The 15,617-nt window shown below is 36.3% G+C and overlaps 1 protein-coding gene across 2 annotated transcripts in view; it reads right to left on the minus strand.

Annotated features, from left to right (window-relative positions):
* Window positions 1-314: 314 nt before the first annotated feature.
* Window positions 315-15,617, minus strand: part of LOC145663712 (uncharacterized) — a 404,258-nt gene continuing 388,955 nt past the window's right edge. For both annotated transcript variants that reach the window (XM_081729804.1, XM_081729801.1), the window contains exons 5-6: window positions 8,489-8,607; window positions 315-5,172 (exon numbers count right to left, since the gene is read on the minus strand). In XM_081729804.1, the coding sequence (XP_081585930.1) occupies window positions 1,153-5,172; window positions 8,489-8,607 (4,139 nt within the window). In that variant the 3' untranslated portion in view covers window positions 315-1,152. The remainder of the gene's footprint in view (window positions 5,173-8,488; window positions 8,608-15,617) is intronic.

Raw genomic sequence — 15,617 nt, forward strand, 5'->3', positions numbered from 1 at the left:
AAAGTATATTTTTCATTTTTTTCATGTTTATTAAAAAGAATAAAAAATAGGTCATTGAAGGTCAATTTATTGCCACTAAATAGTGTAAAAATAGAAATGATAATAATAAGGACTTTGTTCTATTTACAACTTGTCATAAATAAAATAGTGACTATCATTTTATATAAAAATAATCAGAATGAGTATTTTCTTTCAAAGTGTATAGTACAGTAGAAATAAACATTTATCTCATTTAGAAATCAAAATTTTTAGGATTGAAAATATTAGTTACAACGGTTTTGACACATTTTATAACATACACATTTTTGAAACCATTTTTTTATTTAATATAATTTTAATACTCATTGCTTAGCATCTTATGCCGATGCCATATTCGTGAGTAGTGGTTTCATTGTCCATGTGAAAGAGAATTGGGAAATGTTCATATGAAGGTATCATCTTAGTCATTCGTGCACTGACTAAGGGTAAAGAATTAAGGAAAACTTTTACACGTGACCACCATGGACGGAGATAGGAAAACTAAGTTTGGGAGCAAGATTAAATCGCTATAACGTTGTAAAATTTGAGGACATACTCCTCAAGACCTCCGTATCTCCGCCTATGATTACCACAAACTAATTCAATAATATTTGCTTCAAGCTAAATTCTCTTCTTCAACAAATTCAAAGATACAGATTTCTTAATTGTAAATATTATCCTTAATTCCCTTATTTATTATCCTTCAGATTTCTTCCATAAATATTCATTTATGCTTCAGACACTTGCTTGGTAATTCTCAGGGATATTAAGGAACATATGACTATCTTTAGCTCAATAGAAGTGCCGACAGATTGTACAACATACGCACGTCATTCATACAATTCGTTAAAGTAAAATAATGTCTTTATTTTAATCTTTTAGCACCGAATTTTAAGTCACATTAATGTTCTATTTCACGTTTAAAACCAATATGATCTTGCGTTGTAAAAATACCACATAAGCACATCTTTTTTACGTTTTTTTTTTAGCATACTCCGATCTCTTTTCGATTAAAAGAATCTTTATAGTAATTTATTTTGGTTTCAAAACATTGTTTTCTTGATTAATATCGTTTGTGCCAAGTTGTCAGTCAGCATGTTCAGCATTAACAGCACGGTTTTCTGTTATATACTCTTAACCCCATCTAGCGGCAAGGGAGTACAAAGATCGCAACAGATCAAAGCTTCGACTTTCTGGCTCTTGCGTTGCCCTGGCTAAATCATCACTCCTTCTGTTAGCTGTAAGTCTTTCATCTTCATCTTTAAATTCAGTACTTTGTGTTGTTTCTTCCCTATCTCGTAGCGTTGAGGTAGGTTCAAAATCTTCAGGAGTTGTTATTGCATTTATATTCCTTACTTCTGACGGATCTAACGGTGACTGCTTTTCAGTAGAATTATTACGAGATGTTAACCAGTTCCTTGATATGTGTTCTGGAGTCTTCGCAATGTGTAATTCTTGCCGACTTGCAGCAGATAGTAATGCTTGCAGCAGTTGAGCACGAGCTTGTTCTCGAGTTCTCTTGTTGGCTCTCCGATCGTTGACCAACAAAAGAACTAATCGTGGCCTTGAAGTTGAACTTGTTGTTTCTGGACTGACTGTAGTTTGCTCTGGTATGATTGCTGTAGGAAAGTATGTCGTCGTTTCCTGTGGGGAATATTGTTCTTCTTTGTAACTCGTAGATTTTGGAGGAGCTTCCGTTCTGTAAGGAGTAGGTGGTCTATATGTTGTGGGATCTGTGGTAGAATCCCGAGAAGGTCCTGGTCTGTTTACTGGGCTACTTTGTTCGATTATTTTTTCTGGTTTGGGCCGCGGACGGAAATCTGTTTGTGGCAAAGCGTTTGGCTTGGGAGATGTTACATAGTTGTCAGGAGTTGATTTCGGAGGTTGAAGCAAAGGCGAGGGTCGTCTGGCAGGAATTGCATGAGGACGGGGTCTAACTTTTGGTGGTACTGGAGAAGAAGGACGTTTGTGCGGTCGATGAAATTGGGGAGGTGTTGAAGGTTTCCTTGGTGGAATGCTTGATAAGTGCTCAACCGGAGAGAATGTTGTAATATCTTCGGTAGTAGTTGTTAAGAATTCGTAAAAGGGTGATATTGTAGTCTCGTAGAATGATTGAGATGTTGTACTGTATAAAGGAGGTTGAGAAGTAGGATACTGAGGAGGCGTTGTTGGTCGTCTTTGAGGTTGTGGCCGATGGCTAGGTGGCCTATAAGTTGTAGAGGGAGTTATTGACGGGCTGGCTGTTGCCGGGGAAGTTTCCGGTCCAGACAAGAGATTATTTACTTCCTCTGGAGTTGCAGGTTTTACAAGAGAGGCCACGGATGGCCTTGGCCGAGTAAAAGGTCTTCTTGCAGGTTCTGTAACTCTTGTATCGAAAATGAGTTGAAAAGCTGGTTCCGTAGTGGTGTAAAAGAACTCAGCTGAATTTGGGTTAGTTTTGTGTTCTGCAAACGTAGGCGACGGTGTAGTTGTTTCCCTGGAATAAACTTCTGTAGTTGTAATTTGATTATTACCCCTGTCAGGAGCAAAGAACTGTGAGGTTGTTGGATACTTGAGGTCATTTTGTGGACTATACTGTTTTGTGGATAACTTCAAACTCTCAAATTGTTTAGGTGGAGGTGTCTCAGTTGTAACAGCAGAGTTGTTTTGAAATCCTCCATACTTTGGAAGTCCACTTGTTGTTAAAGTAGTTGGAGACGGTGTGGTTTGACTGGTACCCAAAGAGTCGTCGTACTGATACTCAGGGTACTCAGGATATGATTCGTTTAACGGAGCACTGAATGCTTTATTTACTTGTACCGCGACAGCCATAGGGTTCTTGAATGGTAAATCCTTAATGGAGCTGGGGCTTGGAATATCTACTTTCTCTGTCGTATGGGCAATAGCACTCGGTTTTACTGAAGGTTTTTGAGAATACTTGGTATCTTGGTAGAGTTGTTGAGTTGTTAAATTATCAACAGACGGTGTTTGTGTTTCGTACATATTTTCTTGTTCAGATGTGTAGGACGGTTGAGACGTTGTAGTTGGGAAATATTGGTTATCTGCTGATGGTTCGGTTGGAGGTTGAGTTGCTTTCTCTTTGTCTGGTGTTGGTTGAACGTCCGAATAGTCCAAAACTTCTTCTTCAGGCTTAGTGTCATCCGTGAAGTCCTTATCTTCCTCTGGCTTACTCTGTTCTCTATGTCCAGACGGCTTTTTCGTTGGCTTCTGCTTATCACGTTGGGATGCATCCTTTTTAGGGCCTTGAGAAACAAGAGGTTCATGTGTTTTATCAGCAGTCAACTTTTCAGGTGATCCGTCGGAAGGTTTTATACTTGGGCTTATTAACGCTGTTATGTCGTCAGTATCCTCATATTGTTCCTCTGACGTTGAAGGCTTCCCGGAATCCTCCTCTTCACCATCACCAGAAGGAGCAGTAGGTCTCACAGCACTGAGTGATTGCCTAAATTTTTCAGGATTTCTCAAATAAGCACTTAAAGCACGACTAAATACTTGAGCAAGACGAAGTAATTCTTCAGATCGATTACCTTCGAAGACACCAGCACTTGTTGGCACTGTAATATCTATAAGCACACCAGGAATCTGGTTTTGTTGTGGAGGCGTCACTGGTCCACTTTGTTGACCCAGGAGGTCATTATTTTCATCTGAATCGTTCGGTGGATCACGATAATCTGTATCTGTGTTTACAGGATCTACTGGCTCACCAACATCAACTGGATCTGCATCATAATTACCGTTAAGATTTAACCTTTTCAATGTAGATCCAGAAATCTGTGAACTTATAAAATGTTCACCTGGCGAAGGATTATTAACAGTGGGGTGGACAAAAGATGGACTTTGCGTTTCTGGTTCTGAAGGACGTTCAGGAACGTTAAAATCTGGATGAATAGGGTAAAATGGTTTGTAAGGTGGTGAAGTGGGAACAGATGACTCATCATCGTTCAAGACATCCTCTTCGGAATTAGCAAAATATAAAGCAAGCGTGTGTAAGGCAGCTGGGCCTGACGACACGGGGATATTAAGCCCAACTCTGTTGCCACGATGTGGATCCAACAATAATCCATTCATATCTACTGGTTGGACAGCTTCGTACTGGTTTCCTAACGCATCCTGAATATGATGAGCACCGAAAACTGTTCCTTGGCCACTAAGTTCTTCTTGCTGACTGTCAGCAGGTGGTTCAAAGTGTGTTGGGTTACTTTTCCGTTTGGGTTCCTGTTCTATAGATTTAACCTTGTTTGAAGATGAGGTTACACTGTTATCGTTCTTATTTCCTGTTTGTATAACATACGCTTTAGGATTTAGCACAGTTAGACGAGTATTCACAGACTGAGAACCTAAAGAACTCTGGTCCGTTATCGCGGGTGATTTGTTGTTATCAGAACTCCTACTTACATTTCTGCTCGAGATTGATTCTGTTCGGTTGAAACTGTCCTTTTCATTAATCACTGAATCGTTTGTTGGAACCGTCACAGTGACATTGGCTGATAAGGGTTTGTCATTGGATAGTTTTTCTGTTTGCGTTTTCACTTCTTTATTTGCTAACGTTGTTGTTTCACTACTGGGAGCTGGTGAAGGAGGTGAAAATGTGTTGAAGACCTGTGAATTTGAAGCCGTTGAATTAAGATCAACAAGAGATTTGCCTAAGGAAGTTGTCTCTGCCGGAATTTGCTGTTCGTCACTTTCTTTTGCGTCACGTGTATCAACAATTACTGGTTTTTGAGAGTCACTACTAATCTTTTCCTGTGATGCATAACTGTTTTGAGTCCTCTGTGATTTTTGTCGTTGTTTACGTGGAATTTTAATTCCAGCTGGTTCTTGTGGACGAAGCTTACTGTTTTGAGAATCTTCAACTCGCCTACCTTGTGGTCCCTTAACTTTTGTTTCTATCTCACCGGTACTTTCACCTGATTTATCATTTATCTTCCGTGCTCTCTGGAGAATTTCTGATAAATTTTCCAAAGATTCCAGCGCTTTCAGTTGATGTTTCCGCCTGTCTTTTTGCAATTGTTCAGCACTTGCTTCATAGAACTCTTCAGATTCACCACAATCCACTCGGAACCACCAATCACAGATCAAGTGGGATTGTCTGAACACTGTTCCATTGGGACACAAGAAGGACATCTTACGGCCGCCATCACAAATATGAAATACCTATGGAAGAAAATTTCGTGTTAGAAGCAGTTTATTTAATAAAAACCAATTAAATTTGGCATATTGTTAACTACATATTTCTAGATTCGTCAATATTAGACAGTGTACAGATTACGAAATAAGTACAAATACATACAAGTTTTTTTTTTCAGTAGCGGATACAGAAATATACTATTTAGGAAGGGATATGTCCATAAAGTTAAAAATAGATTTACATTTAAAATTAATTTAATATCTTTCTTATCTTGAAACTATATAGCAAAAGTAAATGTAAAGCATAATTAGACACGTGTATCGTATTGATCCTTGATGATTATCCAGTTATGTTACATTTTGTCTGATAATTTTATTCTAAAGGAAAACAACATCAGAAAACAAAATGTAAATTCTATTTCATATTCACTGCCTACACAACTACAATACGTGGTCTGTCCAATAAATACGCGAACTGAGCTAGTAGGGTGGCCTTGAGTTGAAGTTAGACCATATTCACTTGCTGCTTTATTGGCAGATGACTCCTGGAGCAGCAGTAACCGCCAGACTGTACAGCTAGAGGTGCCATTGGTTTTGTGGTATACTGTTTTTGTTTGTGTCGACGATATATATTAATGAACAGATGGAACAACAAATCAACATCAAATTCTTGGTGAAACTTGGAAACAGCTCTCAGGAAATTCATGAAATGTTGAGAGCTGTTTATGGAAATAACGCAGTGAAGAAAACAGCACTTTCCAAATGGATCAAGCGCTTGAATGAGGGCTGTGAAGACTGCAAGGATGAGGCAAGGCCAGGATAACCATTAAACTCCTATGTTGAAGGCAATATTAAATGTGTGCGGTTTATTGTGCTTTCCGATCGTCAATTAACTGTCCAAATGCTTGCTGATCAACTGAATTTGGGAAAATCACCTGTGTATACGATTTTAAGAAAACATCTGGAGTTGAGAAAGTTGTGTGCAAAAATTGTCCGCGATCTGCTGATCCTCAGTTCGATCACAACGCTAAATCACCCTCCCTATTCACCAGACTTAGTCCCCTGCGATTTCTTTTTGTTTCGAAAATGTAAAACGGTCATGCGGTGGTGGCACTGGGACGATGTGGAGACGATAAAACGTGAAAGGACAGGGCACTTGAAGACCCTGACTTGTGAAGATCTCCAGAGATCTTTTCAACAATGGACACGGAGATGGTACAAGTGTATTGCTACAAATGGGGAGTATTTTGAAGGGGATAAAATTGGTGTACCTTAATTTTGTAAAATACATCATATGTAGCATACGGTACATCATTTGTAACTTTTGTAAAATACATCATTTGTAATTTTGTAACATTAGTTCGCGTATTTATTGGACAGATCACTTTCAATGTTACATTTTTATTATATAATAAATGTTTGCCGAAAAAATTCCTGTAGTAGTTGTTAGTTCCCTGTTACAGAACAACTATATACGGGACTCCCAAACATCTGTTTAGCCGAAACAGTTTCGGTTCTGGATTTACTTCATCTGTTCCAACAGGAATTGTTCAAAACTCCAAATATCCCAGTTTTCCTCCTAATCACAACTTAGTGCAATATTTTAAAAACCCCACTTCTTTTTTTTAGTCATCGGTACTTAGCTGATTAAAATAATCTACTCTCTTTCACTCACTTTTGGTGAGTATTGACCTGTTATTTAATTAATTCTGATATTATAGCAAAGAGTAAGGGAATAAATATGAATATAGTGTAAAATTTCATCAAGTGTTCCATTTTTATGTCTAGAAATATAAGAGCCTTATGTGTCAAAAATATTCGGATATTAAAATTTAGTCTTTCTAAAAAAAAAGTTTCTAGGTTTAAATTTTTTGGGCACACTTTTTAGAGAAGAAATTTCTTATTTTTTTCTCTTCCGTGGATCTGTCCCTGTGTGATAATCATTGAGTTAGTTTGATCATACTTTTGGATAATCACAGCTTCTGATCTAGTGGTAGACGGTTAAAGAAAAAAAAAAAAGACATTCGTTTCTAGATCTCATCCTCACAACAAAACAATTTTGCTGATCATGTTTGTTATGACGATTGAGCATCGTCAGCACAAATTATAGGCATAACCATTTTTTTTTAGTTCAATTCTAAAGAAGAAAGTTATTTGAGCCATGTTTCATTATTATCACATGCTTTGTTTGAACTATACATTCAGATACCAAATTTAGCATGATTCAACCCACAAAATGTAAAATATGCCATTAATAATTGTCCTAAATATTAATGCAAAGAATGTTTCCCTTTATTTTTGAGCCGCTGCATGAATAGACCTATAATTTGCTATATGGGAATTATTTTGTACACACAACACGAATACCTAATCACCTGCAAGAATTTAGGAAATTTCATTGTGAAGGTGGAAAGAGGCAAGTTTTACTTTCTTAAATGATATATTTTGTTTAATTGTAAGACATAAAGTAGCTAAATTTGATCGATGTAAACTTGATTTAGAAGGTACGAATCTGTGGTTTACTTGCACGAATTCATTGTAGATGATACAGAGATGAAAGTGCACAGAAATGTAAGGGTTGTAAAATACTGATTATCCTATATAAATATATTGGTTGCTCGTAAATATAAAGTTAATACAGTAGCGTGTTTAATTATGCTTTCAGAATATGCTATTTTTTTCATACGTGTAAGGTGACTTTAGACGTAACTGTAAAACATGAAAACAGAAGCATCAATATAAGTTCGGAAAACATGAACAAGTGTGCTCCAAAACTAAAATGTAATCTAACATTTAAAGGGGATTATACTAGGACGAACGGAGAAGATACAATCACTAAAAGTAAGTACATATAAACATTGCAAGTAAACAAACGGAGCGTACATAATGTTTACTTTGAACAAAACGGGACATCACTATTTAATCCTTCAGGCCAGCTCTTATCTGGACGAAGAATTCGGCGAGAGATGGATTCGCCGCAGGGTACTTATTTCCTAGCCCACATGGTCTTCAGCTTTAACATCTGCAAATTCTGATTGTGAGAATGTTAAAACAAAAACGACTGCTGAATAGTTCATCCACACTGTGGGTGAGGATCAGGAAATGAAAACTTCAGAAGATGTAAAGTATACAAATACATTTTAACACGCAGTAGGGTATCTTCAATGTGCAATTGAAGAATGTTTTGAAATCTTTTGGAAGTATTGAGTAACATAACAGGAACCTTATAAATCACAAACAATACATATTCAACTTCTTTTATACCATAACAAGTAGCTGAATCCATTTCTTTGAGTGCCTGAAAGTTAAAACCAATACCACTCTGATATTTTGTTTACTTCACCTGACAATTCGTTTCCAAGTCAGCGTAGTAACCAGGAGTTTTAACTTTGCGACAGCTGAACCCTGTATGTGGTATTCGTGAATAAACTGGAAAGTCTATGCCTGGCCGACCTCGTACACCTATGAAAAACAGAGCGTGACATAGAAAATTAACTTCAAATTCAACAACACTACAATGCTGATGTACTAATGTGCAAGCTCTAAAACTATTATTATTATTATTATTATTATTATTATTATTATTATTATTATTATTATTATTATTATTATTATTATTATTATTATTATTATTATTATTAGATTTTATAATAATAATAATAATAATAATAATAATAATAATAATAATAATAATAATAATAATAATAATAATAATAATAATAATAATAATAAACTTTATCATTTTAGCTAAAACCATTTATAGAAGAACAACATGCATTTGTCAAAAATAAGTCGATAATGACCGGGGCTGGACTTCCATGTTTTGCGCCCATGGGCTCTAGTTAAATTGCCGCCTCTAACCACACCAATCTCATTGCTCTCCAAAACTTCCATTCTTCTGGATCCACTTCTTAAAATATTACTTTTACGTTTGATACTAAATTATAATTATTACTATTTACTAGTTATTACTATTCTTATATCTTATTACTAGACATCGGATTTTTATGAAAATGCATGTATTGTTTGCTTATATGCGTCTTTGAAATATATTTCAAAAGTTACAACATATATTAGACCTTAAGAGCATATTCAGCATATTCTATAAGTTTTTATTCAAGATGTATATGCTTATATCATGAATCCAGTTTTAGTTTGTATTTTCAATACATTTACATGTCTATGCAACTGAGTTGCTTTTTGCATGCGACAATGGGAAAATGCCTAGTTTATAGGGGACCAATAATGTTAGCAATCGATCAGCAGAGCAAAGACGTATACAATTGCCAAGGCGTTAAGAGAAATCCGATAATGATAAAGACATTGGAATATCATGCCGACATCAATTCAGAAACAAGATACACGTGGAATGCTGTACAGTGAATGCTTTGCTTAGCTCTAGTTGATAAAGTTAGTCACGAGCTCCAGTCAGTTCCTGGTAAATTTAGGCGCACTGTGGAAAAGAAATGGAGATATTATTGCCAGAAACTCCAACTACAAAACAGTTGAGGCCATGAGAAAATACCTTCAAGGGTTAAATTTCACACAAAATATAGATACAGCACTAACTTGCTTCCCTGTATAAATATTGTCCAGTAACATCTGTTGATGTTAACAGGTCATTTTCTGACTGCAAATGTCACCAAACTGACACACAAATATGAGGAGAAGCATCTTGTGATATACTGTAAGGCTAATATTACGTTATGGAGTAAATCCTTAAAGACTTTTTTTTTTTTTTTTTTTTGTACAGTGGAAACGTGTAGAAAAGTGAGACTCGTAATGTTTTGTGTAAAAAGAATGTATTTAAAAATACTTGTGAAGAAACTCTAGAGATAACGTTCTCATATTACTGTGTTCATTTTAATCTCATAATTTGTGTGTATTTTAAAAAAGTTAGGAGTATATAAACTGTAACTCTCATAAAAATACGTTCCGAAGAGAAGTTCCTCAAGGTGTTCTTTCACCTACAAAATTTTGTCACAACTTTGCTGTACGTTTAAAAATGCTCTCTTTTATGGCATTTTTAGTGTATATTTTAATACATTTAACACCATAGTTGCATGCATATTTCATGAATTTTAAGTGCATAAAAATTCGATGTCTACTTATTACTCATTTTATATAATATATTTTAATTCCTACGTTTAACCAGAATTTGGAGTAGATTCATTAAAACTTACCTGGCTTCTGCCTAACCTATTCACATTACATGGTGTAAAAGACGGCTAAATATAAAACAATCTTAAATGATATAAAGAGTTAGATTATTGTACCTAAAATTTACAAAATGACGTTTGTGTATTAAAACAGTTTACGTTTTCCTTTGACATTGGCAAAATCATTAATAACGTCATCAAAATCAAGTTTAACAGTCATGGGTTCCACATGAGTTGACACTGGCCAATAAGAATCGCCGTCCGGAGGTATGCAATTCTTTGAATGCAGGAAAGATTTCTTGCATTGGATGTTAAATGCGTTTGCTATGACAATCCTAAACTGTCAGGACAATGACTGCATCATAATCAAAGTCAGGGGCGGTTTCCCAAGACCGTAGAAGATGTTGCTGGTATGGTGATGTACTGTTGGGGTTAATCCATCATGTCTTTCTCCGTCGAGGCGAAACCATTGTTGTTAATCATTACAGTTCTAAACTCCATGAAATGCATGGGAGACTTGTCCGCAAGCATCCAGCAACAATCAACAGACATGGTATTCTCATACTGGACGACACTGCCCGCTCACATATTACGCAAAGGACTATGCAGGCTTTCCATGAATTGCAAAATGACTCTTCCTCGCCTACCGTATTCTCCCGATATATTTCTCATTGACTACCACTTCTTCCAGTATATTGATTCCTTCTTGGGAGGGAAGATTTCCCTGATGAACGGGTGGTGCAACGTGCGGTTGAAAATTTCTCCCAGACTCGGACAGATTTTTTACTTCCCGCGCAGTGGCGGATTTAGCCCAGGGCCGGAGGCCTAGCCCCCTCCCAGTTTTCAGAGTGACGAAAATAATTTAAGCTATTATTTATATATTTCTTTGAAACTTTATAGTAAACTAATGATATACTTCTCATAGTCTGGGGTATGGCAGCCCCCCAGTTTTAACTTTCTAGATCTGCCACTGTCTCGCGGCACGAAATCCAACCACTAACTGAACAATGACGAACGTGTGCGGTTGCAGACGGCGATTATTTTGATTAACCAGTTACCGTAAATAGTTTTTCCTTTTGGAAATAACGCATTTGGGAACGGATATTTCATTCGCACTAATCTAATATGAATAATATCATTCAAAAATGCTACGATACAAAGCTATTTAAGAGATTAATCAATGTAAATAGTACTACATCTAGTCAGAAAATATTAGTTATTATGTACTGTATGCGTGGACTCTCAATAATGTCATGAGTATAAATACGTAGTAGCAAATGTAAGCATATTACGTACTTGAATAAAAATATTACAAACTGACTAAACGTTTCATTAACGATAAATCAATTAAAACAAACAAAAAATTTCTGATATAACAATGCATAATTAAGACTACATATATAAGACTCTTGTTAGAAATGAAATAGAATTTGGAAGAAGCTTCCACTAATTAGGGCCGGATTAAGGGAGTTGGTTAAGGGGACTGTAGCCCTGGGCTTCCAGAAAGACGGTGGCCTCCACTTTGATCCAAATCTCAGCTGGCTGTGTAAAAAGAATCATCATAAGATAAAATGTACCAAAAATATGAAACATAGTCCCTGAAGGTGGATCACCACCCGGAAGTCAATACATATTTTACCTCATTCCCTTAACTATTGTGCAATGAAACGTTACATATTATAAATATTGTACTATAAGATAGAGTTATATTTCAGCTACAACACAAGACACTGGTTGATTTGGTTGTGTCTTTTGATATCGAAAAAGTTAACAAATAAAATAAAATATTTGATTCGTTTTACAATGAACACACAAGATGGCACTTGCTGTTAGATCTTACTAGAAGTGCTCAATTTTATGAAATGTTTATTTGTATGTGTAAAGTATTTTCAAGTAACGATCTTATTACGAAATAGATATATTGTTTGACCGTTTTTCGTTTTATGTTTCATATTTTATTTAAATATTAATTTCTATGTAAGGAAATAGATTTTGAGAAGAAACTTGCGCAGAACGCCATAATGCGTTGTTGCCAAATTTGAACGTTTACTGTAGTAATCACAATAAGAAAATTCCTGGATTCTAGCGTTGCAGTTTGAGAAGCGGAACTTAGCTGTGAATTGCGGTAAGAGTCGAAACTAATTTCTCCAATAAGTATCCAAGCAGAATTCCATCATTACTTCCTTTATTATCTAGCATCAGTAACACTCGACACTATCGTAATGCTGCAGTATTCAAACATCGTTTAGCATAGCACCGACACCGAGAACACCTAGTGATCCACCTTAACGTTCCTACTGTACTTTCACAGAAATATATTAGGCGAAGTCAGCATATTTTTTCTAGTTTCGGGCCTCCAGATGGGTTAACCCAGCCCTGTCACAAATAGAACAAATAATGATATAATAGGAAATGTTCCAAAATATCGATATTATTGTGTCTACGAAAGGTTTCTAAAAGTAATTAATCTACAGTTTTTATCAAGAAGGGGCAACAAGCTATAAGGTTTTCAGACTTAAAACATCTTATTCAGAGTATACACCAAAACATGGAACAAGGTAAAATATATTTTGAGTACAAACATATAAAGCACTCTCTTATAAGTGATCTACTTAACATTCTAATAATGTGTTAACTAACGTTAACGTCGTTTTATAATTCCTTGAAATATTAAAAAAAAATTGTTGCATTTTAGAAACATATGAAACTTTTGTACATGCTTGTACTAAACTCAAAATAATTTTCAAGACCTATAAACAGCTTTTATTTTAAAAAGAAATAGAAACTAGTAGATGATAAACAACTTCGAAATACTTCATACAGGATGTATGACGTGCTAGTTTGTTTTTAAATTGTATGCCAGTAAAAGTGTTTAGAACTCGTATAAATACTTCCCAAAAATGGCAGACAGGAGTCGTCAGAACGAAGAACGATAGAAAAAGGACAGAACGAAACAAGACGTCAACTCAGAATCTTCGAGAAATGAGAATTTTTGTTGACTTAAACTTTTCATGTAAGTTAACCTTTTGTTATTATTGAATTTCTCTTATGTAAGAGAATGTATTTTCAATACTTCTCAAGGAGGTCTCTCGACAGGCTTACCTGTAATTAGTACACTTAAATATTTGTTCTTCCATAAAGTAATTTTCAAATAGTCAATTTAATATGTTTGAAATAGCAGACTAAAAGTGTGCTTTTAATTCATATTCATTTAAATATGTCTGCTGCAATTGTAAACTTTTGTTTCTTTAAGGATGATTTATTGTTCCAATAAATGTATATCTATCTGAAATTAATTATTTTACAAATAACCTCGATTCGCACTAAATATAATAAGATATTACCACTATGCTATCACGGATGTCAAATCTAGAGATCAATATTAATGTTCAAAATATGGTTATTTTAGAGTAATCATTAGATAACTCCAGTGGCGGATCCAGAAGGGGCCATCGGGGTGATAACTCCTTTCCCCAGAAGAGAAAACTTTTTTTTTTTTACTTTGTATATAAATAAAACACACCTCAGAGTTTGGAGCTCTAAGTAGCAGTATTACAACCCACCGCCCTCCACAGATGTCCGTCCTGGATCCGCCCGTGCATAACTCCTACCAATATTCAGAGAATCTCTTAAATCTTTATTTAGAGAGCTAATATTTATTTAGAGAATTAACATTTAATTGGAGAGGCGAAACATAATAAATCCTCTCTATTAATCTATTAATCTATGAATCGAAACAATAATGCCGAAGTACTTATACTACAGATGAGAGTAATAATATGATTAACATTTTATTAGGATTAGATAAATGGAACTTATAATGTTGTACTGGTACTGTATCAGTACATATCTATGTTATTTCTCATGTTAATTCTTGAACGGAAGCGTTTTTCGTTTTTTTTTTTTTTTTTTTTTTTGCCAATAGATAGAACGATTATCTCGGAACGGTTCGTTATTAGAGACAATTCGTTAGCATCTTAACGGGTAACGGCGACTTACAAATGTCGTTAGTGCACACTATAACTTGAACGAAAGCGAAAGCGAATTTCTGAATTTTTTTTTGTAATAGATAACTAGTGCACTTATCTCGGCTGAGCTTGTTAACGGAGTCAATCCGTTAACATCTTAACTGTTAACGGTGGCTTACAGTTTTTCGTCACTCCGGACAGTAGCTCTTGAACAAAAGCGATTTTTTTTTTTATTGTTTATTCCAAAGGTACTAGAAGTTACACATCTCGCTGTTAGATTGACAGCAAACGATTTCCATCGCTTGACATCTACCGGACGAAATTCAAACTTCTAGTGCATCTACCAGAGTTTATAAAAGCAACCAAAGAAAGTTCTATCTCTTTTTCACCCACCACCTTCGGACATCGATATGTCACCTAAGACTACCTTGAAGATCAAAAGTAGTCCCCATTACCATCGACGACCTTCTGCCAATGTTCTGGAAGGCCATGGATTCCATCGCGGTAGATCTTGGTGGACCGTAAAGCGAAAAGGTATAAAGTGCATTTTGCACTTCTACTAGGGATTTGAACTGGCGTCCTCCAAGGTGACTGTCCAAGGAATGGAACAGGGTTATAATCAGATGGATCAATGTCCGGGGAGTATGGTGCATACAATAGTGTTTCCCATCCAGCGCATAGAATGGTGTCCCGGGTCATCCTAGCTACGTGGGGTTTAGCGTTGTTCTGTAACAGGAGGACCCCCTTTGCGATTCAGAATGCTGGCTCCAGAGTTTTGTTTTTCTTGAACACAGCTCAACTGCTGATAGTACACAGTTGCATTGACGCTTCGACAAGCTGGTAGCAGTTCCCGATACACGATGCCCCGAGCAGTCCACCAAACGCAAAAGAGGACCTTCTTCTGGTGCAGTGCTAGTTTCGGCTGTCTTGGAACTGGTTCATGGCATGCTAACCAATGATTGCAGTTCTGTGGAGCTTCGTACAGAACTTACTTCTCATCACATGTCAACACCGTGTCCAGAAAGGCTCCTTCCTCAGACTAGACAGCAAAGAAACACAGGTGTCTGCTCACGTTGCCTTCTGGCCCGGAGTCAAATCACATGGGACCCGTTAACCCAATTTGTAATGATTCCCAAGTTGATGGAGGTGCTGCCGAATGGTTTCCCCACTCACACTGAATTGTAGTCCCAGTTCCTCACATGTCTGGCCACTGTTCGCCTCAATAACTGCCTGAAGATCTTCATTTTGTACATGTGTTGGTCTTCCGGCACGTGGTGCGTCTTCGAGTGTTTCGTCACCATTCTTAAACTTGTTAAATCACCGCTGCACTTTCCGCTTAGTCACG

Source organism: Thermobia domestica, chromosome 1 (assembly GCF_964235325.1).
Source record: "Thermobia domestica chromosome 1, izTheDome1.hap1.1, whole genome shotgun sequence".
In the NCBI taxonomy this organism is placed as follows: domain Eukaryota; kingdom Metazoa; phylum Arthropoda; class Insecta; order Zygentoma; family Lepismatidae; genus Thermobia; species Thermobia domestica.